At 49.2% G+C, this 27,908-nt stretch overlaps 1 protein-coding gene across 1 annotated transcript; it reads left to right on the top strand.

Annotated features, from left to right (window-relative positions):
• The first annotated feature begins 75 nt into the window (after positions 1-75).
• On the top strand, positions 76-27,253 carry LAP3 (leucine aminopeptidase 3). Its single transcript, XM_077280008.1, has 13 exons — positions 76-279; positions 7,815-7,930; positions 8,014-8,068; positions 10,126-10,231; positions 11,139-11,298; positions 12,357-12,521; positions 19,875-20,033; positions 20,427-20,551; positions 22,243-22,331; positions 24,210-24,312; positions 25,158-25,237; positions 26,425-26,537; positions 26,866-27,253. Exons 1-13 carry the CDS (start codon positions 181-183, stop codon positions 27,059-27,061), a joined length of 1,566 nt encoding a protein of 521 aa, XP_077136123.1. The 5' UTR covers positions 76-180; the 3' UTR covers positions 27,062-27,253.
• Positions 27,254-27,908: the final 655 nt, after the last annotated feature.

Genomic DNA, 27,908 nt, shown 5'->3' with positions numbered 1-27,908 from the left:
TCTTGCAGTATGATATATCGCCACAAGGTGGCACCCATGAGCTGTGATAAGTTTCTGCTGCCTGTGGCGGGGCCTCATGTGTCTCGGTGTGATGACGTCATTATCCCGGGTCTCCGTGCACGTGGTAAAGGACACAAGCTGAGCCCCAGTGACAGCTCCTGACACTCCGGAGCGGAGATCATGCTGCAGCCCCTCAGAGCGGCGCTCCACAGTGGTGTGCACAGGAGCTGCTGCAGGACATTCTCCCTGTCTGCACAGTCCTACAACTCTGGCCACAAGGTAAAATCCCCCTCACCTCACCCCCTGCAGTCATGTCCTTTAACCTGTTCATGCCTGCACACATTTGTATCATGCCCTGACTATAGCAGTATGTGGTGGAGGATGCCGCACTGTGCCTGGCGTATTAGGCCCTGACTATAGCAGTATATGGTGCAGGATGCCGCGCTGTGCCTGGTGTATTAGGGCCTGACTATAGCAGTATATGGTGGAGGATGCCGCGCTGTGCCTGGTGTATTAGGGCCTGACTATAGCAGTATATGGTGGAGGATGCCGCGCTGTGCCTGGCGTATTAGGGCCTGACTATAGCAGTATATGGTGGAGGATGCCGCGCTGTGCCTGGCGTATTAGGGCCTGACTATAGCAGTATATGGTGGAGGATGCCGCGCTGTGCCTGGCGTATTAGCGCCTGACTATAGCAGTATATGGTGGAGGATGCCGCGCTGTGCCTGGTGTATTAGGGCCTGACTATAGCAGTATATGGTGCAGGATGCCGCACTGTGCCTGGCGCATTAGGCCCTGACTATAGCAGTATATGGTGCAGGATGCCGCACTGTGCCTGGCGCATTAGGCCCTGACTATAGCAGTATATGGTGGAGGATGCCGCACTGTGCCTGGCGCATTAGGCCCTGACTATAGCAGTATATGGTGCAGGATGCCGCGCTGTGCCTGGTGTATTAGGGCCTGACTATAGCAGTATATGGTGGAGGATGCCGCGCTGTGCCTGGTGTATTAGGGCCTGACTATAGCAGTATGTGGTGGAGGATGCCGCGCTGTGCCTGGCGCATTAGGCCCTGACTATAGCAGTATATGGTGCAGGATGCCGCGCTGTGCCTGGTGTATTAGGGCCTGACTATAGCAGTATATGGTGGAGGATGCCGCGCTGTGCCTGGCGTATTAGGGCCTGACTATGGCAGTATATGGTGCAGGATGCCGCGCTGTGCCTGGTGTATTAGGGCCTGACTATAGCAGTATATGGTGGAGGATGCCGCGCTGTGCCTGGTGTATTAGGGCCTGACTATAGCAGTATATGGTGGAGGATGCCGCGCTGTGCCTGGTGTATTAGGGCCTGACTATAGCAGTATATGGTGGAGGATGCCGCGCTGTGCCTGGCGTATTAGGGCCTGACTATGGCAGTATATGGTGCAGGATGCCGCGCTGTGCCTGGTGTATTAGGGCCTGACTATAGCAGTATATGGTGGAGGATGCCGCGCTGTGCCTGGTGTATTAGGGCCTGACTATAGCAGTATATGGTGGAGGATGCCGCGCTGTGCCTGGTGTATTAGGGCCTGACTATAGCAGTATGTGGTGGAGGATGCCGCGCTGTGCCTGGCGCATTAGGCCCTGACTATAGCAGTATATGGTGCAGGATGCCGCGCTGTGCCTGGTGTATTAGGGCCTGACTATAGCAGTATATGGTGGAGGATGCCGCGCTGTGCCTGGCGTATTAGGGCCTGACTATGGCAGTATATGGTGCAGGATGCCGCGCTGTGCCTGGTGTATTAGGGCCTGACTATAGCAGTATATGGTGGAGGATGCCGCGCTGTGCCTGGTGTATTAGGGCCTGACTATAGCAGTATATGGTGGAGGATGCCGCGCTGTGCCTGGTGTATTAGGGCCTGACTATAGCAGTATATGGTGGAGGATGCCGCGCTGTGCCTGGCGTATTAGGGCCTGACTATGGCAGTATATGGTGCAGGATGCCGCGCTGTGCCTGGTGTATTAGGGCCTGACTATAGCAGTATATGGTGGATGATGCCGCGCTGTGCCTGGTGTATTAGGGCCTGACTATAGCAGTATATGGTGCAGGATGCCGCGCTGTGCCTGGTGTATTAGGGCCTGACTATAGCAGTATATGGTGGAGGATGCAGCGCTGTGCCTGGCGTATTAGGACCTGACTATAGCAGTATATGGTGGAGGATGCCGCGCTGTGCCTGGCGTATTAGGGCCTGACTATAGCAGTATATGGTGGAGGATGCCGCGCTGTGCCTGGCGCATTAGGCCCTGACTATAGCAGTATATGGTGGAGGATGCCGCGCTGTGCCTGGCGTATTAGGGCCTGACTATGGCAGTATATGGTGCAGGATGCCGCGCTGTGCCTGGTGTATTAGGGCCTGACTATAGCAGTATATGGTGGAGGATGCCGTGCTGTGCCTGGCGTATTAGGGCCTGACTATAGCAGTATATGGTGGAGGATGCCGCGCTGTGCCCGCCGTATTAGGGCCTGACTATAGCAGTATATGGTGCAGGATGCCGCGCTGTGCCTGGCGTATTAGGGCCTGACTATAGCAGTATATGGTGGAGGATGCCGCGCTGTGCCTGGCGTATTAGGGCCTGACTATAGCAGTATATGGTGCAGGATGCCGCGCTGTGCCTGGCGTATTAGCGCCTGACTATAGCAGTATATGGTGGAGGATGCCACGCTGTGCCTGGCGTATTAGGGCCTGACTATAGCAGTATATGGTGGAGGATGCCGCGCTGTGCCTGGCGTATTAGCACCTGACTATAGCAGTATATGGTGGAGGATGCCGCGCTGTGCCTGGCGTATTAGGGCCTGACTATGGCAGTATATGGTGGAGGATGCCGCGCTGTGCCCGCCGTATTAGGGCCTGACTATAGCAGTATATGGTGCAGGATGCCGCGCTGTGCCTGGCGTATTAGGGCCTGACTATAGCAGTATATGGTGGAGGATGCCGCGCTGTGCCTGGCGTATTAGGGCCTGACTATAGCAGTATATGGTGGAGGATGCCACGCTGTGCCTGGCGTATTAGGGCCTGACTATAGCAGTATATGGTGGAGGATGCCGCGCTGTGCCTGGCGTATTAGCGCCTGACTATAGCAGTATATGGTGGAGGATGCCGCGCTGTGCCTGGCGTATTAGGGCCTGACTATAGCAGTATATGGTGGAGGATGCTACGCTGTGCCTGGCGTATTAGGGCCTGACTATAGCAGTATATGGTGCAGGATGCCGCGCTGTGCCTGGCGTATTAGGACCTGACTATAGCAGTATATGGTGCAGGATGCCGCGCTGTGCCTGGTGTATTAGGGCCTGACTATAGCAGTATATGGTGGAGGATGCCGCTCTGTGCCTGGCGTATTAGGGCCTGACTATAGCAGTATATGGTGGAGGATGCCGCGCTGTGCCTGGCGTATTAGCGCCTGACTACAGCAGTATATGGTGGAGGATGCCGCGCTGTGCCTGGCGTATTAGGGCCTGACTATAGCAGTATATGGTGGAGGATGCCGCGCTGTGCCTGGCGTATTAGCGCCTGACTACAGCAGTATATGGTGGAGGATGCCGCGCTGTGCCTGGCGTATTAGGGCCTGACTATAGCAGTATATGGTGGAGGATGCTGCGCTGTGCCTGGCGTATTATAAGTGTTTCCGCCATTGTAGGTGACCCGTCACCTTATTTATGTCGCTCCTACCACCAGCAGCTTTTTTTTTTTAGCTGGCCGTGCGTTTTACGTGCAGGTTTTCCCCATAGACTTGCATTAGATGCCGAGAATCTGCTGGTAAAAATGTAGGGAAGGGGGACTAATAAAAAAAAAAAAAAAAGGTATGTAGCCCGCGCATGACCAGATCACTAAAGTCTTGTTAAAGCCAAAAAGCGGGACGTATAAAAAAACAAAACAGCTTTATTTAAAACATGACATAGAAAAATAGACAAAAAAACCCGACAAAAATGCTTGTAAGTAAACACACAAACTCAATCAAAACCGCAAGTAACCTAATTTTAATAATGGGTGCTGAAATTCTGCAGGGTCAAAAACTAACCAAAATCTCAGGCCTAAAAGTAATTAAAAAAAAAAACACCAGGAAGATGTCTGCTCTCAATCTGATTGATCAAACGCAACCACGGGTCTGTTAAAAAAATCTAATATATAATTGCCTAGAATACTACTTCCTGCAATTTGTGCCAACTTCCGTGGCTTTGTCCGGAGCTAATGTCCGGAGATAAGTGACGTCACCAGTGTCCTACACCCAGGCAGAGCACAGGGGCCCCAGGCAGAGCACAGTGGCCCCAGGCAGAGCACAGGGGCCCCAGGCAGCATATGGGGTCCCAGGTAAAGCACAGGGGCCCCAGGCAGAGCTCAGGGGTCCCAGGCAGAGCACAGGGGCCCCAGGCAGCATATGGGGCCCCAGGCGGAGCACAGGGGCCCCAGGCAGCATATGTGGCCCCAGGCAGAGCACAGTGGCCCCAGGCAGAGCACAGTGGCCCCAGGCAGAGCACAGTGGCCCCAGGCAGAGCACAGTGGCCCCAGGCAGAGCACATGGGGCCCCAGGCAGAGCACAGGGGCCCCAGGCAGCATATGGGGCCCCAGGCAGAGCACAGTGGCCCCAGGCAGAGCACAGGGGCCCCAGGCAGCCTATGGGGCCCCAGGCAGAGCACAGGGGCCCCAGGCAGCATATGGGGCCCCAGGCAGAGCACAGTGGCCCCAGGCAGAGCACAGGGGCCCCAGGCAGCATATGGGGCCCCAGGCAGAGCACAGGGGCCCCAGGCAGCATATGGGGCCCCAGGCAGAGCACAGTGGTCCCAGGTAAAGCACAGGGGCCCCAGGCAGCATATGGGGCCCCAGGCAGAGCACAGGGGCCCCAGGCAGCATATGGGGCCCCAGGCAGAGCACAGTGGCCCCAGGCAGAGCACAGGGGCCCCAGGCAGCATATGGGGCCCCAGGCAGAGCACAGTGGTCCCAGGCAGAGCACAGGGGCCCCAGGCAGCCTATGGGGCCCCAGGCAGAGCACAGTGGCCCCAGGCAGAACATGGGGCCCCAGGCAGCATATGGGGCCCCAGGCAGAGCACAGTGGCCCCAGGCAGAGCACAGTGGCCCCAGGCAGAGCACAGTGGCCCCAGGCAGAGCACATGGGGCCCCAGGCAGAGCACATGGGGCCCCAGGCAGAGCACATGGGGCCCCAGGCAGAGCACATGGGGCCCCAGGCAGAGCACAGTGGCCCCAGGCAGAGCACAGTGGCCCCAGGCAGAGCACAGTGGCCCCAGGCAGAGCACAGTGGCCCCAGGCAGAGCACAGTGGCCCCAGGCAGAGCACAGTGGCCCCAGGCAGAGCACAGTGGCCCCAGGCAGAGCACAGTGGCCCCAGGCAGAGCACAGTGGCCCCAGGCAGAGCACAGTGGCCCCAGGCAGAGCACAGGGGCCCCAGGCAGAGCACAGGGGCCCCAGGCAGAGCACAGGGGCCCCAGGCAGAGCACAGGGGCCCCAGGCAGAGCACAGGGGCCCCAGGCAGCGCACAGTGGTCCCAGGCAGAGCACAGGGGCCCCAGGCAGCATATGGGGCCCCAGGCAGAGCACAGGGGCCCCAGGCAGAGCATATGGGGCCCCAGGCAGCATATGGGGCCCCAGGCAGAGCACAGTGGTCCCAGGCAGCCTATGGGGCCCCAGGCAGAGCACAGGGGCCCCAGGCAGAGCACAGGGGCCCCAGGCAGAGCACAGGGGCCCCAGGCAGAGCACAGGGGCCCCAGGCAGCATATGGGGCCCCAGGCAGAGCACAGGGGCCCCAGGCAGCATATGGGGCCCCAGGAAGAGCACAGGGGCCCCAGGCAGCATATGGGGCCCCAGGCAGAGCACAGTGGCCCCAGGCAGAGCACAGGGGCTCCAGGCAGAGCACAGGGGCCCCAGGCAGCATATGGGGCCCCAGGCAGAGCACAGGGGCCCCAGGCAGCATATGGGGCCCCAGGAAGAGCACAGGGGCCCCAGGCAGCATATGGGGCCCCAGGCAGAGCACAGTGGTCCCAGGCAGAGCACAGGGGCCCCAGGCAGCATATGGGGCCCCAGGCAGAGCACAGGGGCCCCAGGCAGCATATGGGGCCCCAGGCAGAGCACAGTGGCCCCAGGCAGAGCACAGTGGCCCCAGGCAGAGCACAGGGGCCCCAGGCAGCATATGGGGCCCCAGGCAGAGCACAGTGGTCCCAGGTAGAGCACAGGGGCCCCAGGCAGCCTATGGGGCCCCAGGCAGCCTATGGGGCCCCAGGCAGCCTATGGGGCCCCAGGCAGAGCACAGTGGCCCCAGGCAGCCTATGGGGCCCCAGGCAGAGCACAGGGGCCCCAGGCAGAGCACAGGGGCCCCAGGCAGAGCACAGGGGCCCCAGGCAGCATATGGGGCCTCAGGCAGAGCACAGGGGCCCCAGGCAGCATATGGGGCCCCAGGAAGAGCACAGGGGCCCCAGGCAGCATATGGGGCCCCAGGCAGAGCACAGTGGCCCCAGGCAGAACATGGGGCCCCAGGCAGAGCACAGGGGCCCCAGGCAGAGCACAGGGGCCCCAGGCAGCATATGGGGCCCCAGGCAGAGCACAGGGGCCCCAGGCAGCATATGGGGCCCCAGGAAGAGCACAGGGGCCCCAGGCAGCATATGGGGCCCCAGGCAGAGCACAGTGGTCCCAGGCAGAGCACAGGGGCCCCAGGCAGCATATGGGGCCCCAGGCAGAGCACAGGGGCCCCAGGCAGAGCACAGGGGCCCCAGGCAGCATATGGGGCCCCAGGCAGAGCACAGTGGCCCCAGGCAGAGCACAGTGGCCCCAGGCAGAGCACAGTGGCCCCAGGCAGAGCACAGGGGCCCCAGGCAGCATATGGGGCCCCAGGCAGAGCACAGTGGTCCCAGGTAGAGCACAGGGGCCCCAGGCAGCCTATGGGGCCCCAGGCAGAGCACAGTGGCCCCAGGCAGAACATGGGGCCCCAGGCAGAGCACAGGGGCCCCAGGCAGAGCACAGGGGCCCCAGGCAGCATATGGGGCCCCAGGCAGAGCACAGGGGCCCCAGGCAGCATATGGGGCCCCAGGCAGAGCACAGGGGCCCCAGGCAGAGCATGAATATGAATAATGAAATATTTTAAAATGTCATAGAACATACCAATATACATAGTTATTGATACATATTATTATTTACATTATTGTTCTTAAGCAAAGAACCGTTGTTGTGGCATTTGCCACAACACGCAAAGTTGTTGTCTGATGTCTTTCATCCCTCTCCTCATAAGCATGTTCATGGATCCTGTGTAACTGTACCTTAAATAACAAGAATTGTCAAGAGCTGGTGAGTGCAGCCATTTTTTGTTCTTTCTTACTATTATTTATTAATTGTATTATTCTTACATTTGAATAAATAAAGTATATATGGATTCTAGACTCCCGATTCTTTAGAATCGGGCTGCCATCTAGTAAATAAATAAACAAACACTCGGCTGCCGCCCAACCATAGGTAATAATAGCATTAGAATTTATTTTCCCGTGCCTCATAAATGGCAGAAAATTGGATCCAATACACCGATTGATTAATTTTTTATTTACTTTTTTTTTTCATTTTTCGCTCCCTGGATTGACTGATAGCACCATTTACATGTTAGAAAGCCGTGTGATGGCCCACCGCACCTTCCACCATTTGTTCCCTCTGTCATACAGATTTTTCATTTTTGTGGGAGTTGTGTGGGAGCATGAAGAAGCTTTTAATGAGTGGTATGGGGGTCCACTATGGCGCCACATCGCGGACCCATAGTACGGCCTCAGCTGTTTCACATCTTTCTGTTCTAGGGGCTCGTTCTCGGTGTCTATGATAAGAATAAGGAGGATGAACGTCTCCCTCTTACCCGGGCCGCAGACGCGTTCGACAATGTTGTTTCAGGAAAATTGCGACATCAGCTGACAAGGTAGAAATCCAATATTATCCGAGTATAGCACAGATCATTCCCTCCCATCGTCCCCCATAGTAATCCATGGTCTTCCTCTACAGGTCCGGGCCTGCACTGAAGAAGGGGAAGACGCGAGTATTCTATGGTTTGCATGAGGCACGTTCTCATTATCACTATGTGATGTGTAATTATCTGTTAATATAATGGTTAATATAAATGAGGATTATGGGGTCCCGCTGTTTTGTGTATAAAGCCTTTATGCAGACCTATGTGTCTCCATGGTTACAGTCTGTCCTGTAGTTGTGTATCTCTCCTGTCCATCTGCTGCCATTTTCTGGATGTACGTCAGGGGAAGGACGGGGTATAGACAGCACTTGTATGTGTGTCAGGGTTAAGTAATTTATCCCAAGTGGTGACATGAGACTGTGTCTAAGCAGGGCCGAACCAATGGACTAAAACTAATTCTGTTCAATGTTAATAGATTTTTGTTAATTTTTATCATTTAATATTGAGCAGAATTAAGTATATTGCCTGGCTGTTACTGCTATTACATATTATGATTGTTAGTTTTACTCTTATCAGTAACCACTAATCAGAACCACATACGACACTGTTATCTATAAACATACATATCCTATTCAGCTATTGTACCATGATCGATAGCAATCCCCCGATGCTCAGTATGGTGTGCCCAACACACAGTATGTTGTGCCCCTCACCGCTGTGCCTGACACACACTGTGATGTGCCACTCACACCGTGCACGACACACTCAGTATGATGTGCCCCTCACACCATGCCCGACACTCAGTATGATGTGCCCCTCACACCATGCCCGACACACTCAGTATGGTGTGCCCCTCACACCATGCCCGACACTCAGTATGATGTGCCCCTCACACCATGCCCGACACTCAGTATGGTGTGCCCCTCACACCATGCCCGACACTCAGTATGATGTGCCCCTCACACCATGCCCGACACACAGTATGATGTGCCCCTCCCCGCCGTGCCCGACACTTAGTATGATGTGCCCCTCTCCGCTGTGCCCGACACACTCAGTATGGTGTGCCCCTCACACCGTGCCCGACACTCGGTATGATGTGCCCCTCACCGCCATGCCTGACACTCAGTATGATGTGCCCCTCTCCGACACACAGTATGATGTGCCCCTCTCCGACACACAGTATGATGTGCCCGATGCTCAGTATAATGTGCCCATCACCGCCATGCCCCACACTCAGTATGATGTGCCCCTCACCGCCGTGCCCGATGCTCAGTATAATGTACCCCTCACTGCCATGCCCCACACACTCAGTAAGATATGCCCCTCACCACAATGCCCGACACACAGTATGATTTGCTTCTCTCCGACACACAGTATGATGTGCCCCTCATAGTCCTCCCTAAAGCACAGCATGGGGGACTCCAGAGCCCTTCCCCACATGCAGTTTGATGGCCCTCACACATAGTGATGGACCCCTCAACCCTCACTCCCACACACAGGGTGGGGGATCCCACAACCCTTTTGAACACACAGCGTGATGGACCCTAAAGCACTGTCCTCCAAACACCGTGTGATGGTTTCCTCATAATACAGCATGATGGATCCCACAACCCTCCCACACTCAAAGTTTGATGCTTCCCTCACTCACAGTATAATCTCCCCACGTATTCCCCCACATAAGTGACTGACTATAGAAATGACTACTTCCTTCGCCTTGGTTCCCCAATGTGCTGCACTGGGCTTTGCTGTGAGTACTGAGGCTCAGCAACATGGGCATGATCTAGTAATGCCATCTGCCCGCTGCGCTGAGACTGTCGTTCAGTCTGACTGGTGAAGGAGGAGCTGATGGCTACCTGCTCAACAGTATCTACACACTGAGGATGCCGATAGTGTTAAACTTGTGACGCCTGAGGGGTGGGTTGCGGTTCTATGCCATGCCAGACCCCTCACTCCGCCACCCCAACTCCTGGGTGGTACTCCACTGTTTCAATCCCTTTGGCTGCTCCAGTCCATATGAAACCGCCAAAGCGTTGCATGTGACCCGCAGGCCAGCCACTTCTGTCCTAAGTGAATGTACACTATGGCGGTATCCTCACCACATGTTATCTCGGCATTTGGTGTGTCTGCCATATTCCTACATAGGATTGTACCAGTCAGGTGTGAATAGAATGTCACCTGTCATAAATAAGTCTTTCTTGCAATGGTAGGATTTCCCCAGTGTGGTGACGGTGGGGTTGGGGAAGCAGTCGGCCGGTGTCCACCAGCAGGAGCTCTGGAATGAAAGCAAGGAGAACATTAGGGCTGCGGTATCAGGTAATGTGTGACCAGTCATGGCCGCCGCTCTGGTTAGTGCTGACCTTTGTATTTTTGGCAGTGATTCTCTTAATACTTCAGTAGTGAACTAAAAGGAAAAGGTAGATCAGCGTATCATTTAAAGGGGATGGCCAGACTGAGTCTTCTGTCCCATCTGGTACCCTGCAAATATTCTGCTTGTCCTATCCTAATTAAAGCAGTTACACCCACCTTGTAGGAACTTTTTATTTTTTCTCTTGTATGCAAGTGTCAGGGGCTAAAAAATCATTTTTGCAAATGGGATTCATTAAAAGTTTTGCACCTTTTGACTTCTGTAGCCTCTGAGTTGAACAATATATTGCTTGCCGCAGGATGAGTTAACTGAGAATCTGTCAGTGAGCTTGGTCTGAAACAATTTGTACCTTTTCTGCGCTCCGCTCATCTCATTTATGACCACAAACTACATCAAAATTGAATGTGTGGGAAAACTAAGAGCCTGAAAAAGCTAAACTGTGTATTTATATTTTCCTGTGTCTGTTGCCGGTGTATGCGGCCGGAATTGATTATTGTTGATGCTGAAAAATTGACCCATTTCTCATCCTCCTGCTTTATTTTTCTTTATTATTGTGATTGTTAATTAGGGGAAATAACTGTACAAATGTGACTGGAGCCCAAATGCATATTACCCTAAAGTGGACTGACCCTGCCAATGTGTACGGGGGTCTATGATAAGGCAGACACCCTAAAAGCTTCTACCCTTTTGTTCTCCCTGGAGATGAGCTGGAGCAGTCTGACCGCGGCCCCTCATAGAGAACACAGAAACACTCGGCCATGTACGAGGGGTCCGGAGCGATGGCCGTCAGCAAGACATCTATTGTGTGTGGGGACTTTACCTGCCCTGACTTCTATTTGTTGCTTTCTCACCCAGCGGGCTGTAGGCACATGCAGGATTTGGAGATGGCACATGTTGACGTTGACCCCTGCGGAGACGCTCAGGCCGCGGCAGAAGGGGCCGTTCTGGGGTTATATGAATATGACGAGCTTAAGGCCAAAAAGAAGAAAAAAGTCTCAACAAAGCTGTATGGAAGGTATATTTATTTTACTCCACTATATATTGCCATTGATTCTGCAGCACTTTGCAGACATCATTGCTGTCCCCATTGGGGCTCACAGTCTACATTCCCTATCTGTTTGTCTTTGTGTTGAGTTTCTCCCACACTCCAATCACGGGGAGAGCATACAAACTCCTTGCAGATGATGTTGGTGGGATTCAACCCATGACCCCAGTGCTACCCACTGAGCCACAGACACCCTTCCTACAAAGGCTCAGTAGTTCTTCATATGTCTGTTCTCCGGGCGCTCTACACTGTGAGTCAAGTGCAGTAACATCACAATTGTGCTCCAACTTCTGTGCCTCCATAGGAAAAGCAGCGGATTAACTGTACCCAAAATGGGATGGCACTTGTGAGGTCACTTGCACCTTTTCTCCCAGTAGGGGCAACTGATGTTCAAGACAGTAATTTTATAGCATTTTGCATAATGTTTCCCGAGACGTCTGCAGTAGATGTGTTCCAGAATTAGCTGTATTGTGGGGGGAAAAAAATATAAATAAAATTTTTGACCTTATTAAATGGAATCAATCATCAGACTTATGCTATGTAATCTGAGAGCAGCATAATGTAGGGACCCTCTGTCAGTCATTGCTGATAAAACAAAAGAGATAGTCATTGGAGGACTAGCTGTAGCGTGCCTGGCAGTCCAGCTAATCTGTGTAACCCTGCCTCCTCCACTGATTGGCAGCCTTTTTCCTATACACAGTAAGTTGCCAGTCAGGGATGTGGTTGATGTTACACACAGCTCAGCATTCACGGCACTGCTACATCTGCAGCAGAGAACAGGGATTTTAGCAAAACTGCACCAAGCAGTCCAGTAAGTGACACATCACTGGAATCAGGATCTTTGCCCCTACACCATGGTGCTCTCAGATTACATAGCAAAAACCTTCTGATATTATTTTTTATTGCGTATTTGCTGCATATTAGAAAATCAGTGGACGGCTTCCATAAAGTTGAAAGACAAAGAAAAAAAAAAAGTTGTATCTAACATGCATTGTATTTACCAAGAGTGATTTGATTTTTCTATTTAGTGAAGAACTAGATGCCTGGCAAAAAGGAGTTTCCTACGCTAAGGGGCAGAACTTGGCTCGTTACTTGATGGAATCTCCAGCAAATTATATGACTCCTTCAAAGTTTGCGGAGATAATTCAACAGAAGACTGTAGCATTGGGGGACGGGGTTAAGGTGATCGCAAGGTAAGACGGCGGACATAGCTGCTGAAATATTGCACAAATAACGAGATGAGATGAAAAAGGGTTTCGCAAGAAATGCTTCGTCCAGGGGATAGTCTAAATATATTCATATTAGTGTGTAATGAATACATACAACCACCGCATCATATACCTTTCTCTTATGTGCTTATTTAATAAAGATTTACTGTTTCATATGTTTTGAGAACTTATTTTCTATTTTGTTTTTTTTTCTGCGATTCAGAGCTCTTGTAACTTAAAACTGAATTTTGGTTATTGAATACATACAATGGTATGTATGTACAGTACAGACCAAAAGTTTGGACACACCTTCTCATTTAAAGATTTTTCTGTATTTTCATGACTATGAAAATTGTACATTCACACTGAAGGCATCAAAACTATGAATTAACACATGTGGAATTATATACTTAACAAAAAAGTGTGAAACAACTGAAATTATGTCTTATATTCTAGGTTCCTCAAAGTAGCCACCTTTTGCTTTGATGACTGCTTTGCACACTCTTGGCATTCTCTTGATGAGCTTCAAGAGGTAGTCACCGGGAATGGTCTTCCAACAATCTTGAAGGAGTTCCCAGAGATGCTTAGCACTTGTTGGCCCTTTTGCCTTCACTCTGTGGTCCAGCTCACCCCAAACCATCTCGATTGGGTTCAGGTCTGGTGACTGTGGAGGCCAGGTTATCTGGTGTAGCACCCCATCACTCTCCTTGGTCAAATAGCCCTTACACAGCCTGGAGATGTGTTTGGGGTCATTGTCCTGTTGAAAAATAAATGAAGGTCCAACTAAACGCAAACCGGATGGAATAGCATGCCGCTGCAAGATGCTGTGGTAGCCATGCTGGTTCAGTATGCCTTCAATTTCTCTAGTCACCTTCCACGACAGCAGTATCGGAGGATGTCTCCCCGCCCTAATAGGGGACAGGAACAGAAAGAGGTTAAATACCCCTCCCCTTCCTGCAACCACCAGTGTTTTTCCTGTCCCCTATGGGGCATGAAGAGGTTCTCCGATAGTGCTGCCGTGGCCGGCGAACGAGAGCACTGTTACCTGACAGCCGGGCAGTCGCGGTCGGGAGCTCCGCTCTCCTCCGCCTCCAGACTGCTCCCATCTCCGCGGTTCCCGCGTGACTTGGGACCTCCGCCCGCTCTTCCTGCGCCACCTTCGGGTGACAATGCAGAGCGGTGTAGTGCTCCGGGGTCCTCCTGCAGCTCCCCGGCTTCCTCCTCTCCCCACGCTGCTGCTGGGTTGGCGCGCGTGCGCCGGAAGTGACGCGTTCCAGGACTTCCGGTTTTTTGAACTGGAGCCTTGGCGCGCGCCGGCCGGCGTCCTGAGCCTGGGAACATCAGCGGCGGCCAGGGACACTATCGAGGGAGGAGCACCAAACTCGCTGGAATCTCGGTAAGACTACTTATTCCTGACTGGGGAGCCCTCCTAGTGAGACGTCTGTCTGTGACTGTACCTCTGGCGTTATGGACGGCGACAAACCCTCTCACTCTGCCACTGCAGAGCCCAGCGCACACCCCTCTACTGTAAGTAGTGGGATGATGTCCCTTGCTGTCCATTCTTTAAAAGTTTAAGCGGCTCAGTCCACCTCTCTCTCTCGTTCCAGGGAGACAAGGTCACTGGCACTAGGAAGCCCAGCCGCAAGTGTGGTGCTTGTGCAGCCAAGCTCCCCTCAGCATACACAAAGAAGCTCTGCCAACCATGCACAGACGAAGTGCTGCGTAGCGAACAGCCTTCTTTAGTGGATAGCATTAGAACCCTCATCAGGGAGGAGGTTCAGTCCTCTATGGCAACCTTCTCTCGAGCCCCGACTCCGCAGCCTCCCCCTCCTAAGAAAAGGAGATTGGGCCGGGTAGCCTCAGACTCTGACTCAGGCGAGATACATACCTCGGGTTCAGAGTATAGCTGGGAAAAAGAGGGTTCTACTTCTGCTCCCAAATCTGATAGTAGGAAGTACCTCTTCTCCTCTGAGATTTGGAAGAGTTAATTTTCATGGTGAGAGGCACCATGGGGGGTAGAGGAGGAGATAGAGGGCCATTCCGTGCAGGATGATATGTTCAGGGGTCTGAAGCCTAAATCGGTAAAGGGATTCCCCATACATGAAAACATCGAGAACATTATCCTCCAGGAGTGGAGCCTGCCAGAAAAGGGGCTGAACGTCCCATCTGAGTTCAAAAATCGCTTTCCCCTGGAGGGAGATTGTTCTTTATTTGATATGCCCAAAGTGGATGTTCAGGTGTCAAGGGTAACTAAGAAAACGGCCCTACCCTTCGAAGATTCCTCCCAGCTGAAAGATCCTATGGATCGTAAAACTGAGAGTTTACTGAGGAGATCTTGGGACACCTCAACTAACTTATTGAAATCCATCGTGGCCTCAACATGTGTGGCCAGATCGTTGTTTCTTTGGCTTCGTACCTTAGAGAACCACCTCGTACAAGGTACATCCAGGGAGGACATCCTTAATTCTCTCCCCTTGCTCCAAAAAGCAACCGGATTCCTCGCGGACGCCTCCGCGGAATCAGTTCGGGTAGCCGCTAGATCCGCTGTCCTTACAAACTCAGCAAGGAGGGCCCTGTGGCTTAAGTCTTGGGGAGGAGACATTACCTCAAAGTCCAAACTTTGTGGTATCCCTTTCCAGGGCCATCATGTCTTTGGACCAGCCTTGGACGACATCCTGGACAAGGCTTCAGACAAAAAGAAGGTCCTTCCAGAACAACGGAACCCGAGGAAGCGGTTTTTTCGTCCCCCCCCCCGTGAACAACCACCCCAACAGAACTATAGGGGAAAAGGCAAAACGGGGCGATGGAGCTACCCCAAAGGTGGGAAAGCCAGAAACATCATGGTCCCCCAGCCCCAGCAGTCCTCTGAAAAGCAATGACTGCTCCCAGGTCGGGGGTCGACTCTCGAATTTTCTCTCCAGGTGGCAGGAGATCACCAGGGATCAGTGGGTCCTGCGTACCATACAGGACGGCCTAAAATTGGAATTCGAGAGTCCTCCTCCTCACCATCTAACAATCACTTCTCCACAATCTCCAAAACTTCAGGAGGCTCTGAGGTCGGATATTCTAAGCCTGCTCTGGGAAAAAGTGATTTCCCACGTACCACATCGGGAAAGGGGAGAAGGCCATTACTCCCATCTCTTTCTGGTGAAGAAACCCTCAAGGAAACACCGTATCATCGTAAACCTGAAACCCTTAAATCAGGTGATAAGATATCGAAGATTCAAGATGGAATCTATAAGATCAGCAATCCCGCTGATTGGACAGAACTGGGTAATGGCCACATTGGACCTGAGGGACGCATATTACCATGTGCCAATACATCCAGACCACAGGAGGTTCCTCAGGTTCGCCATTTCCCAAAACAAACGGATCAGCCATTACCAGTTCAATGTCCTTCCTTTCGGAGTATCATCAGCTCCACGGGTCTTCACCAAGATCATGTTGGAAGTGATAATCTTTATCCGACAACAGGGGGTCTGTGTCATTCCATACTTGGACGACTTCCTCCTCATTGCCCCATCAGCTTCTCGCCTCAATCAGGACGTGACGAAGGTTCTCAATATTTTAACGTCTCTCGGGTGGATTCCGAATCTGGCAAAATCAGATCTCCGGCCATCTCCTCAGAAGAAATTTCTAGGAGTTCTTCTGGACTCAGAGAAGAGAATGTCCTTCTTACCCAGGGACCGTCGGATCGATCTTGTCCACAAGATCGCCAGATTCAGAGACCAGAAATTCCCAACTCTAAGAGATTCTATGTCAATCCTGGGTTCTCTAACATCATGCATCCAGGCAGTCTCCTGGGCCCAGGCCCATACAAGGATTCTCCAATCTCACATCCTGTCGTATTCAAGAGGACACCAGATGGCTTTATCCAGGAAAATCCCTTTCCCACTCATGTAAGATCCTCCCTCTCATGGTGGCGGAACCCCCGAAGCCTACAGCGGGGAGTCAGCTGGGATCAGACCCCTCTCCGAGTACTTACAACAGACGCAAGTCAGAGAGGTTGGGGTGCTGTGATCGAGAAATCCCACTTTCAGGGTTTGTGGTCCCCAGAGATGAGACGCAGCTCCTCAAATCTGAGAGAGTTAAAAGCAGCGGAGGAGGCGCTAAAAGCCTCATCGGCCCTCATCCAGGGTCACCATGTACGGGTGATGTCCGACAACATGACCACTGTCGCCTACCTCCGACACCAAGGGGGCACGAGATGCTCAAGCCTAAAGTTAACCGCTGGAAGGATTTTTTCCTGGGCAGAGAAACACCTCCTGTCCATCTCTGCAGTACATATAAAAGGGCTGGACAATTCCCAGGCGGATTACCTCAGCAGGAGGGACTTTCATCCTGGGGAATGGTCACTAAACCAGGAGGTATTCCTATCCTTGGTCCAGAGGTGGGGAACCCCCGAGGTGGACCTGTTCGCCAGCAGACAGAATACAAAGTCAGACAACTTTTTCTCCCTAAGCACCTCAAACGAGACTCAAGGACTGGACGCATTCTCACATCCTTGGGAATTTACCCTAGCGTATGCCTTCCCGCCAATCCCATTGCTATCCAGAACATTGCAGAAAGTCCGGATAGACCAAGTCTCAACGATTCTGATAGCCCCACTGTGGCCAGGAAGAGGCTGGTTCAACGCGTTAACAGACATGTGCCTGGAAGGTCCAATCCTACTTCCCCAGAGACGCGACCTGCTTCAACAGGGTCCTCTATTTCATCCAGACCTGCACAAGCTGAAGTTAGCAGCCTGGCTTCTGAAGCCGAGATCCTGAAGGCCAGGGGGCTCTCTCAAGACGTGATTGAAACCCTACAAAAAAGTAGGAAGCCGATAACTAATGCCATTTATGGGAAAATATGGAAGAAATTTTCTTCATGGTGTCTTCCGAACAAACCAGATCCATTTAACCCAGAAATTGCTCAAATCCTTCAGTTCCTCCAGAAGGGCTTGGAGATGGGACTCTCACCAAGCACCCTAAAGGTCCAAGTGTCGGCCCTCGGATCTTTCTTTGACCAAGATCTGGCAAGTCACCGATGGATCAAACGGTTTATAGCTTCAGCAACAAGAATCTGTCCAAGACGTCTCATCCACACCCCTCCGTGGGACTTGAATCTTGTCCTGAAGAGTCTGACCGGTGACCCTTTCAGCCTCCAACTTAAAAATCTTGACCCTAAAAACAGTCTTTCTGGTGGCTATCACTACCGCTAGGCGTATAGGGGAGATACAGGCTTTATCTATCCGGGAGCCATTCCTAACCGTAACTATGGACAGCATAATCCTGAAATTAGATCCTTCCTTTATGCCTAAAGTGGTCTCTGAATTCCACAGAAATCAAGAAATCATCTTACCCTCTTTCTGTCCGAATCCATCTAACCCAAAAGAGGAGGTCTTTCATACCCTGGACGTCCGCAGAGTGGTCCTATTCTACCTTCAACAGACAGAAAGTTGGAGGGTGGATCAGAATCTATTCGTCCAGTGGTCAGGACGTAATAAAGGCAAGAAGGCAGCCAAAAGTACAATAGCAAATTGGATTAAACAGGCCATTAGCCTTGCCTACTCATCCCAGAATCTGACTCCTCCAGCTTCTCTAAAAGCACACTCCACCCGTGCAGTCTCAACTTCCTGGGCAGAGAGGGGTAGCGCATCTTCAGAGCAGATTTGCAGAGCCGCCACCTGGTCGTCAGTCCATACATTCACCAGGCACTACAGGCTCAACTTCAATAGGGACCTATCGTTTGGCAGACGAGTTCTCCAGGCTGTTGTCCCTCCCTAAAGAAATTAGCGGTTGGTATTGCTCCGATACTGCTGTCGTGGAAGGTGACTAGAGAAAATAGAATTAGAACTTACCGGTAATTCTCTTTCTAGGAACCTTCCACGACAGCACTAATTTCCCTCCCTATCTGATTTATGTATTAAATGTTTCCTGCACTTAAGTGGTAACTAAACATGCTACTGTGTCCAGAAAAAACACTGGTGGTTGCAGGAAGGGGAGGGGTATTTAACCTCTTTCTGTTCCTGTCCCCTATTAGGGCGGGGAGACATCCTCCGATACTGCTGTCGTGGAAGGTTCCTAGAAAGAGAATTACCGGTAAGTTCTAATTCTATTTTTGAATAAATCCCCAACAGTGTCACCAGCAAAGCACCCCCACACCATCACACCTCCTCCTCCATGCTTCACGGTGAGAACCAGGCATGTAGAGTCCATCCTTTCACCTTTTCTGCGTCGCACAAAGACACGGTGGTTGGAACCAAAGATCTCAAATTTGGACTCATCACACCAAAGCATAGATTTCCACTGGTCTAATGTCCATTCCTTGTATTCTTTAGCCCAAACAAGTCTCATCTGCTTGTTGCCTGTCCTTAGCAGTGGTTTCCTAGCAGCTATTTTACCATGAAGGCCTGCTGCACAAAGTCTCCTCTTAACAGTTGTTGTAGAGATGTGTCTGCTGCTAGAATTCTGTGTGGCATTGACCTGGTCTCTAATCTGAGCTGCTGTTAACCTGCAATTTCCGAGGTTGGTAACCCAGATAAACTTATCCTCAGAAGCAGAGGTGACTCTTGGTCTTCCTTTCCTGGGGCGGTCCTCATGTGAGCCAGTTTCTTTGTAGCGCTTGATGGTTTTTGCCACTGCACTTGGGAACACTTTCAAAGCTTGCCCAAACTGAACCTTCATTTCTTAAAGTAATGATGGCCACTCGTTTTTCTTTTACTTAGCTGCTTTTTTCTTGCCATAATTCAAATTCTAACAGTCTAATCAGTAGGACTATCAGCTGTGTATCCACCAGACCTTTGCACAACACAACTGATGGTCCCAACCCCATTTATAAGGCAATAAATCCCACTTATTAAACCTGACAGGGCACACCTGTGAATTAAAAACCATTCCTGGTGACTACCTCTTGAAGCTCATCAAGAAAATGCCAAGAGTGTGCAAAGCAGTCATCAAAGCAAAAGGTGGCTACTTTGAAGAACCTAGAATATAAGACATAATTTCAGTTGTTTCACACTTTTTTGTTAAGTATATAATTCCACATGTGTTAATTCATAGTTTTGATGCCTTCAGTGTGAATGTACAATTTTCATAGTCATGAAAATACAGAAAAATCTTTAAATGAGAAGGTGTGTCCAAACTTTTGGTCTGTACTGTGTGTGTGTATATATGTATGTATGTATGTATATGTGTGTGTGTGTGTGTGTGTGTGTGTGTGTGTGTGTGTGTGTATGTATATGTATATATATATATATATATATATATATATATATATATATATATATATATATATATATATATATATATATATATATATATCATGCTGTGATATATTTCCACTTTCATTTCTTAGATCAAAGTCATGGATAGAAGAGCAACAAATGGGAGCATATTTAAGTGTGGCCAAAGGATCTGATGAGCCGCCGGTTTTCCTGGAAATCCATTATACCGGCAGCCGTGATCCTAACGACTCTCCTCTTATGTTTGTGGGGAAAGGAGTCACTTTTGACAGGTCAGAGACACATCGCGTACAATATGACATTGGGTCGTGCAACCCTACAAAACACTTGCTGACTACTATTGGGCCGCATGGAGTTTTTCTTCTGTGTATACCTAGAATAGAAGATGGAGGTAATGTATTACATGTGCTGCCTGGGGCAGGGACTGTGCCAGTAGTATCCGCTGGGCGCACATTCTCCTAAGGCTATGTACACACATTGCGGATTTTTCCACTAGGATTCTAAAATATCCGCAGGTAAAAACACCCTGTGTTTTACCTGCGGATTTACCGCAGTTTTTGTGTGGTTTTTACATGCGTTTTTACACCTGCGGATTCCTATTGAGGACCAGGTATATTTTCTGCCTTGTTGAAAGTACCACTGACTCCAAAATGTCTCTTTCAAAGTGGTGGGATTTCCTTGAAGCCATCATCTGGAATGGATGCAATGAGAGCGGATATGGGTGGTGCAGCAACTGTCTGTTCTGCCATCTTGACTGCTGCTACTCTCAAGTTACCCATTAACCTCATTGGTAAGTAATTGTGCTTATGAAAAATTATCAGATGCACTTTTTCGTATGTGGCTCTTACATTCCGGAGGCAGCTTCCTGTGATGGAGGAGAACACAAACACTAGTGATTTGCAAACGGCCCTGTACAAAGAGCTGGCTCCCTGCTGTGAACGAAGGGAGCCGGCACACCAGTGAGGGCCACCTGAAGTCTCTGGATCTCGCTGGCGGTAAAACTACAGTGTTTGGTGGCTGAAACCCTGCCCGGCCAGCAACTGTATTGGTTGGCCACACGTGTCCGGGGTTTCGGCTACATAAAGTCCATTATTAATGTGTGTGTTTACCTGGGGTGATCTCACATTTAATTGGAATCCATTTAGGATCCATAGGAGCCTGCTATCTTTGGTGAGCGAAGCCAAGTTATTCAGATTACCCAAGAGTCAGACTGCCCATCCTTTCCAATCACTGTGCATCTATAAATGTGCTAATGTAGCAGAGCTGTGTGCATATGTAGCATATCTGTGTGTGTCTAAAATACACACTAACAATTGATCTATTACATTCCTATTCTACCCAAGTGCATTAAAATTAGTGATAATTACCGCACTTTACCAGGGAAGGCTTAATAGGAAAAATGTTTTTCCTATTTTGTGCTGTCTAAACCTGGGGTGGAGTCCGAAAAGTACGGTATTTATTTTTCAATTTTTAGTTATTCAAAGGCTGTATGAAAATTGCAACCAGATTATAATTCATTTTTAATTTTATACCACTTCTGCTACCAATGGAAACGCATATGTCTGCACGAGGGCTGTGTACACATCTGTGGAAAATTTGAAAAATCATTTTGTTTTAAGTGCATTGGAACAATTTTTAAAAATCTGGTTGTAATTGTCTACTGCTCCAGTTTAAGTAACTTCCAACACATCAACCGTTTTGATTCATGGTGTCTGAGTGCTGACACCCTCACAGACCACTTGTATACTTTCTATAAGCATATACAATGCTAACATTCCGCTTCTGAGAATTGGCCAAAAGGCACAACCCTGAGCTTGGTGCCCCTGACCCTCCGTTTCGTGGATCAGTGGGGGCTCGACTCGCATACCCTCACTGATAAAAACTTCAAACGTGTAGGTGTGACATTTAAAAAGTTTTCTAAAACTGGAGGTAAAATTGCTCTTTGTCTTCCATCGTGTGGTGGGGAGAATTGTACAGAACTGTGGCACTATTTTTGGTAAATAGCGCAAAATGCTGAAGGGGGAGATTGGAAAATATAAATATATTCTTCCTTCCTTCCTTAATTGGACAAAAACTCCATGAAATCACCCAAACTCCAGCGACAATGATGGCACAACAACAAAAAAAACACAAAAAAAGTTATGTGAACACATAAAAGCAGGCAAAAAATGCAATTATGGATTACTTTTTGTCACATCCCATGGACAAAACTTTGCAGGACCTTTTTTGTTTATCCTGCAGTAAATTACCTTAAAAAATCAATTTGGTACCAAGTAAAACACCCGTCACGCAGCGGCTTATCAGAACAGTAGGAAGTCGGCCAAGTCTTTGATCCAAGAGGCTCCTGAACAGCGGCCATTATAGTTGCTCAGAATTGGTCCGAGGATTTCTATGGCATCTCTACTCCTCATCTCTGACACTTCTATCTTTTCTCAATGTGTTTCTGTGAAACTAATGATGAAGTTAATCTCGTCCTGAAAGGTTTGGCTCCACTGTGTGAAAATATGCCCAGCGGCAGAGCTAACAAGCCCGGGGATGTGGTGAAGGCCAAGAACGGGAAGACCATCCAGGTAATCTTCACCTATTGCCGGCTGTGGTGATTATCCTGTGTAGTAGGGTGACGCATACAAAATATCAGCTTTGTCCATGTGCACACGTAGAATGGTCCTCTGCGGATTTTTCCGCAGCGGATTTGATAAATCCGCAGGGCAAAAACACTGCGTTTTTCCTGCGGATTTACCGCAGTTTTTGTGCGGATTCCACTGCGGTTTTCTATTATGGAGCAGGTGTAAAACCGCTGCGGATTCCGCACAAAGAATTGACATGCTGCGGAATGTAAACCTCTGCGTTTCTTCAAGTTTTTTTTCCGAAGCATGGGCACTGCGTTTTCGGTTTCCCATAGGTTTACATTGTACTGTAAACTCATGGGAAACTGCTGTGGAAACGCTGCGGATCCGCAGCCAAATCCGCATCGTGTGCACATAGCCAAATTCAGCTTTTGGCTCTATATTAAACATAATATAAATGGAAATGTGGCCACCTGGGTTTATGCTCTTCTCTCGCTATAACAAAAGGCAATGGGTAATAGGGACTGTGAAGGGTTAGACCATTAAGATGTACATGGTCAATGTGGAGCTGGAAACTCTTCTGTACCAACACCACCAAACAAGGGAGGAGAACAGCCCAAAACTCGTCACTCTGAGCTATTGTTAGTAGTCCTAGTAATCAGGTTCAGAGTGGCGCTCCATCCTGGTGGTGAGAAATGGCCATACATTTGTCATGTATAGTCTATGGCGTAGCATGCGTCTCAGGAGCCCCGGGTAAGCCAAGTGTTTTGTTTGTGCTGTGTAGTATTAGTACTCAGAGTCCCTGACACTAATTCAGTACTGAACCCCCTGACGCGCCCCCCCCCCCCCCCACGCACGCACGCACACACACACACACACACACACACACACACACGCAGAAGGGGTCACATGCACAATATAGATGTCACTTACAGTAAACATACGAAGAATGATGGACTAGTACAGAGGGAAGAGGGACCCTGCCATTCTACAGATGTACTAGTACAACATGTGTTAGCCCCACTGTCTTTGATGCGGGCTCAGGAACTGAGATTGCATCTTTCCCGGTAGATGATGGTTTTGTTATTCAGCCATCATCTGCTTCTAACATCCTCGTGTGGAGTGTTAATCTAGCTGCCAGTCTTAGACAGTGGCATTCACAGCTCACGTCCTGGGGAGCGCGCTGTTCTAGGTGCTCGTGGTCTCGCAGTAGGTTGCCATGATAGCTGGGGGTCTGCTGAAGACTACTTATGTCGGTCATGACTGTGCGCCGATAAGAGCGGGAATATTCCTATATAAAGCAGCCCTGTAGTATTGATTAATTGTATGTCCAAGGGGGATAATGGTAGAAACTCCATTATTCAATAAACCACCTGTACCTGTTACAGCAATAGCCTGTAGCTGTCAGATAGGAGGAGATTCCAGCTTAACAATTAAAATATTGACTTTATTGAGAAAGATAAAAAAAATAAAATAAATATATATATATATAATTATAATATATATAATATATATATATTACAATCAAAAAGACAGGGCAGGAAGCCCCCATAGAAGGGGGGACACCAGTAAAATATAAACACATCCGGCAATAATGGATATAAATTACTATATTCTATTCTTCATGCTTCAGTAAGTGCAGCATATTTCTAGAATAAACCACTACAGAGCCGGATTTTTCTCTAATGCCCCGAGTTGTGGCTATTATAGATAAAGTGCAGGTCCTATAATTCAATATTGTACAGATGTCTAATCACAAGAAGAAAGGGTTATCCTCTAATAAGTAATGATCCTTTGCCCCGTACTTATCAGATCTGGACAGCAATTTAGTTTGTTTTCTTTATAGGTAGTAAATCCATTACTGCTGCTGTTTCCTTCCAGGTGGATAACACGGACGCGGAGGGACGGCTGCTGTTGGCGGATGCTCTGTGTTACGCTCACAACTTTAATGCAAGAGCGATCGTAAATGCAGCGACATTAACAGGTATGTGAGCTGTGTACACATGATGGAAGGGTTGGGGGAACGTACGCATGGGCTACGACTCATGAAGTCTGGTGTCTCGTATGTCGGAGGCGCGCTCCACTTAAGATGCGCCAAACTCATTATCCGTGTAGTGCGGATCCATGCGCCTCGCCAGAATTGGGACTGGAGTAACACTTGTGGAGTAAGAATCGCCCCCACTTTTGATGAATTTAACGGGCGGATGTAGGCAGGCGCCATCCCTTTCCCCAGCTCGGTGAGGGTCTGACCGGGGGAATTTTTATCCCCGATTGAGCTTTTTTCATTCCTGTTAAAAAGTGAGTGGCAGGTTGGATGCTGGAGTGCTGCTCCATACCTCCTCTTATGGGGCTGCCTGAAAAAAGCGGAGTGCGGGACTAGGCAGCCCCCATAGGACGAGTAGAGCGTCGGTCGGGCATCTACATTGCTGCTCTATTAAACCAGAGATAAAAGTTCCAGTTTTGCCGATCAATTCAGGTCCCCAGGCTCAGGAAGTTGTCACCAATCTTATGGATAGGTAATAACTGGAAAACCCTTTTAATTTGGATTTCCTAAAAATATAATGTACTGTATGTGTTAGAGAAATATTGTTTTTTTTTTTTTTGTTGTTGTTTTTTTTTCTTTAGCTGTATATTTTATTACTTTTATATTGTCTGTCTGGTAATGGTGGGAGAAGTGTCGTCAGACTACCCCAGCGAGCAGGATGTGATGGCTGCAGATGGAGTCGGCTTTATTAATTTCACTTAATACAGCTGTATGTAGATATTGTATGTGGATGTCTGCCTGTGTCTTCTCCTGAGGATCGCGGCTCACCGAGAATTCTTGTCTAGGTGCAATGGACGTGGCCCTGGGATCTGCAGCCACCGGAGTCTTCACCAATTCTTCTTGGCTTTGGAACCACCTTCAAGAGGTTGGAAACCTTTTGGAAACATCTACTTTCCATCTTCTTGTCATGGAATTCTCTTCCGTCTGAATCATTGTTCATTTACACTTTATTTTTTTTCCCTTTTCTTATTTCAATAACTATTTGTCCCCTAACATAACTCTACAAGGCCTTGTGTGGTGTGTTTTTGTTTTTTTTTGTTTTGTTTTTTGGACAGGGAGTTGTAGTTTTGAATGACACCATTCACTTCATGTACTATATACGTCTCTTTTTGAGGTTTTATTTTTTTTACAGCACTCATTGTGCATTAAATGACCCGGTAACACAGTTATTCAGGTCAGTGCGATTACAACAATGCCAAAATTAGTATAGGTTCGGCCTCTCCCCCCCCCCCCCCCCCCCCCACCCCCCCCTTTGTTTGGTCTTAAAGAAAACATTTTGAACTTTTTGGTTGTAATTTTTTTTTTTTATTTTTTTTTTTTCCCTTCCTTTTTGCATCGATACCAAATATATTCAGATCAAGAAAATGAGTTCAATTCATACTGTCAGGGTATTTAATATTTTAATTTTCTTTACTTATTTATTTTACTCACTTTTATATAGCGCCATTAATTCCACAGCGCTTTACAGACATCATCACTGTCACCACTAGGGCTCACAATCTTCATTCCCTATTAGTATGACTTTTGGAGTGTGGGAGGAAACACGGGGAGAAGATACAAACTCCTTGCAGATGTTCTCCTTGGTGGGATTAGAACCCAGGACCCTAGTGCTAACCACTGAGCCACCCTGCTTGCCTGTCACTTGAACTTGTACTGTATACTGCAGCAGTATATAGTAAAATTAACAATCGCCTATTAAGCTCAGGCAAGGCTGCATAGGAGCACAAAGATGGAGGCATTGAGGGCCTTCAGTAGGTGTCTGGCTGCCAAGGAAACCATTAACACCTTGTAGTTGTGCCCCCCCCCCCCCCCCCCGCACTATTCCGGTGCTGCTGTCGTACAGCGATCTGAGCTAGCTCCGGTTGTTGCTGCTCGAGGCAGTTGCCCGCTGTGTAACGCAGCCAGCATCTGTTCTGTATGGAGGAGGCTCCTCTCCTCAGAGAACTCCGTACACCTGCACCTTTTGTGGGAAGGCGTGAAGTATGTATTGTAGACCTGTGGGATATCCTCCACATTGCTGAATTTACTGCTGGTGTTTCATGCTCCTTCCAGGCCAGCATTGTGACTGGGGATCGTGTATGGAGAATGCCTCTCTTTGATCATTACACTAAACAAGTGACTGAGTCGCCCCTCGCAGACCTTAATAACGTCGGGAAGTACAGCAGGTAATGGATGTATTATGGTGGTTGTGGTAGGTTTCTAAAGGATCTCAGAGAGGCCTCACCTCTGACACCTCCATCCATCGCCAGATTTGCTCATCTGTTATTGGAATGCCTATAGAAATGATTGGCGAGAGCCGAGCCACATGGGATGGGGTTGGTTCCTGCACCCCCACAGGATACGTCATCAGTTTCTATCATGGGAGTATTTTTTTTTTATTTTTTATATGTGGATTTTATCAAAAATAAATAAAACTACAATTTCATATCAGTAGTATACATGAGGTAAAGTATCTTTCCCCACAGAACCTAATAAAAGGTTTTCTTCCCGCAGATCTGGGGGTGCGTGCACGGCCGCGGCTTTCTTGAAGGAGTTTGTCACGTCCCCGCACTGGGCTCACCTGGATATAGCCGGCGTCATGTCAAACAAGGATGAGGTCCCTTATCTGCGCAAAGGCATGTCCGGCCGCCCCACAAGGACTTTGGTGGAATTCGCCGATCGTCTGAGTAAGGACAAGAAGCCGAAATAATCCGGACATCGGTCGGTTACCGGATCTGCTTTGTCCTCTGTGGACGTAATGAACTAAACCTCAATGACCTGTCTATGCAAGCAAATCTAGAATCTGCGCCTCCATCTTCAGATTATTCTGCAATTTAAGTACATCAACGCGCTGAGTGGAGGAATGTCTAAAAATAAATAAATAATGAAACCTTCGCTGCCAGTATCCAGTCATATCGCACACATTTGTTAAAGGTGTCGGACACTTTAGGCCGGATTCATTATTGCATTGATCGACGTGACAAATTCATCAAACTATTTGTGCCTTTTTGTCTTATTTTATTATTATTTATTACTTATTAATATATTACTTATTTTTTTTTTGGGGGGGGGGTTTTCTGATTTTTGTCAGTATGACCTTCCAGATGAATTAACCCCTTTACCCCTGAAGGTGGTTTGCGCGTTAATGACCGGGCCAATTTTTACAATTCTGACCACTGTCCCTTTTTATGACGTAATCTCTGAAACGATTCAGCAGCTCCCACTGATTCTGAGATTTTTTTTTTTTTCTTGACATATTTTACTGCATGATGGGGGTAAAATTTATTTGCTACGATTTGCGTTGTGGTTTTTTTTTTTTTATTTATAAACAAAGATATGGCAAACATTTGGAAAACGTTGCAATTTTCACATTTTGAATTCTTAGGTTATGCGCACACGTCAGGAATTCTTGCAGAAATTTTCCTGACAAAAACCGGACATTTCTGCCAGAAATCCGCATGCGTTTTTTTGCGTTTTTTCATGCATTTTTGTTGCGTTTTTTTGTGCATTTTTTTTCCCAAATGCATAGAATTGCGGGAAAATCCACAAAATTAATA

The sequence above is a fragment of the Ranitomeya variabilis genome, chromosome 1 (assembly GCF_051348905.1).
Source record: "Ranitomeya variabilis isolate aRanVar5 chromosome 1, aRanVar5.hap1, whole genome shotgun sequence".
NCBI lineage: Eukaryota > Metazoa > Chordata > Amphibia > Anura > Dendrobatidae > Ranitomeya > Ranitomeya variabilis.
Note: the sequence above shows the minus strand (reverse complement) of the source record. Positions and strands in the feature narration are given on the sequence as shown.

Excerpts from the sequence above, each read along its gene's own strand:
- LAP3 (XM_077280008.1), top strand. The coding sequence starts at position 181 with ATGCTGCAGCCCCTCAGAGCGGCGCTCCACAGTGGTGTGCACAGGAGC. Across the intron at positions 7,931-8,013 it reads TTGCGACATCAGCTGACAAG|GTCCGGGCCTGCACTGAAGA; the intron begins GTAGAAATCCAA and ends CTTCCTCTACAG. Across the intron at positions 11,299-12,356 it reads TCAACAAAGCTGTATGGAAG|TGAAGAACTAGATGCCTGGC; the intron begins GTATATTTATTT and ends TTTTCTATTTAG.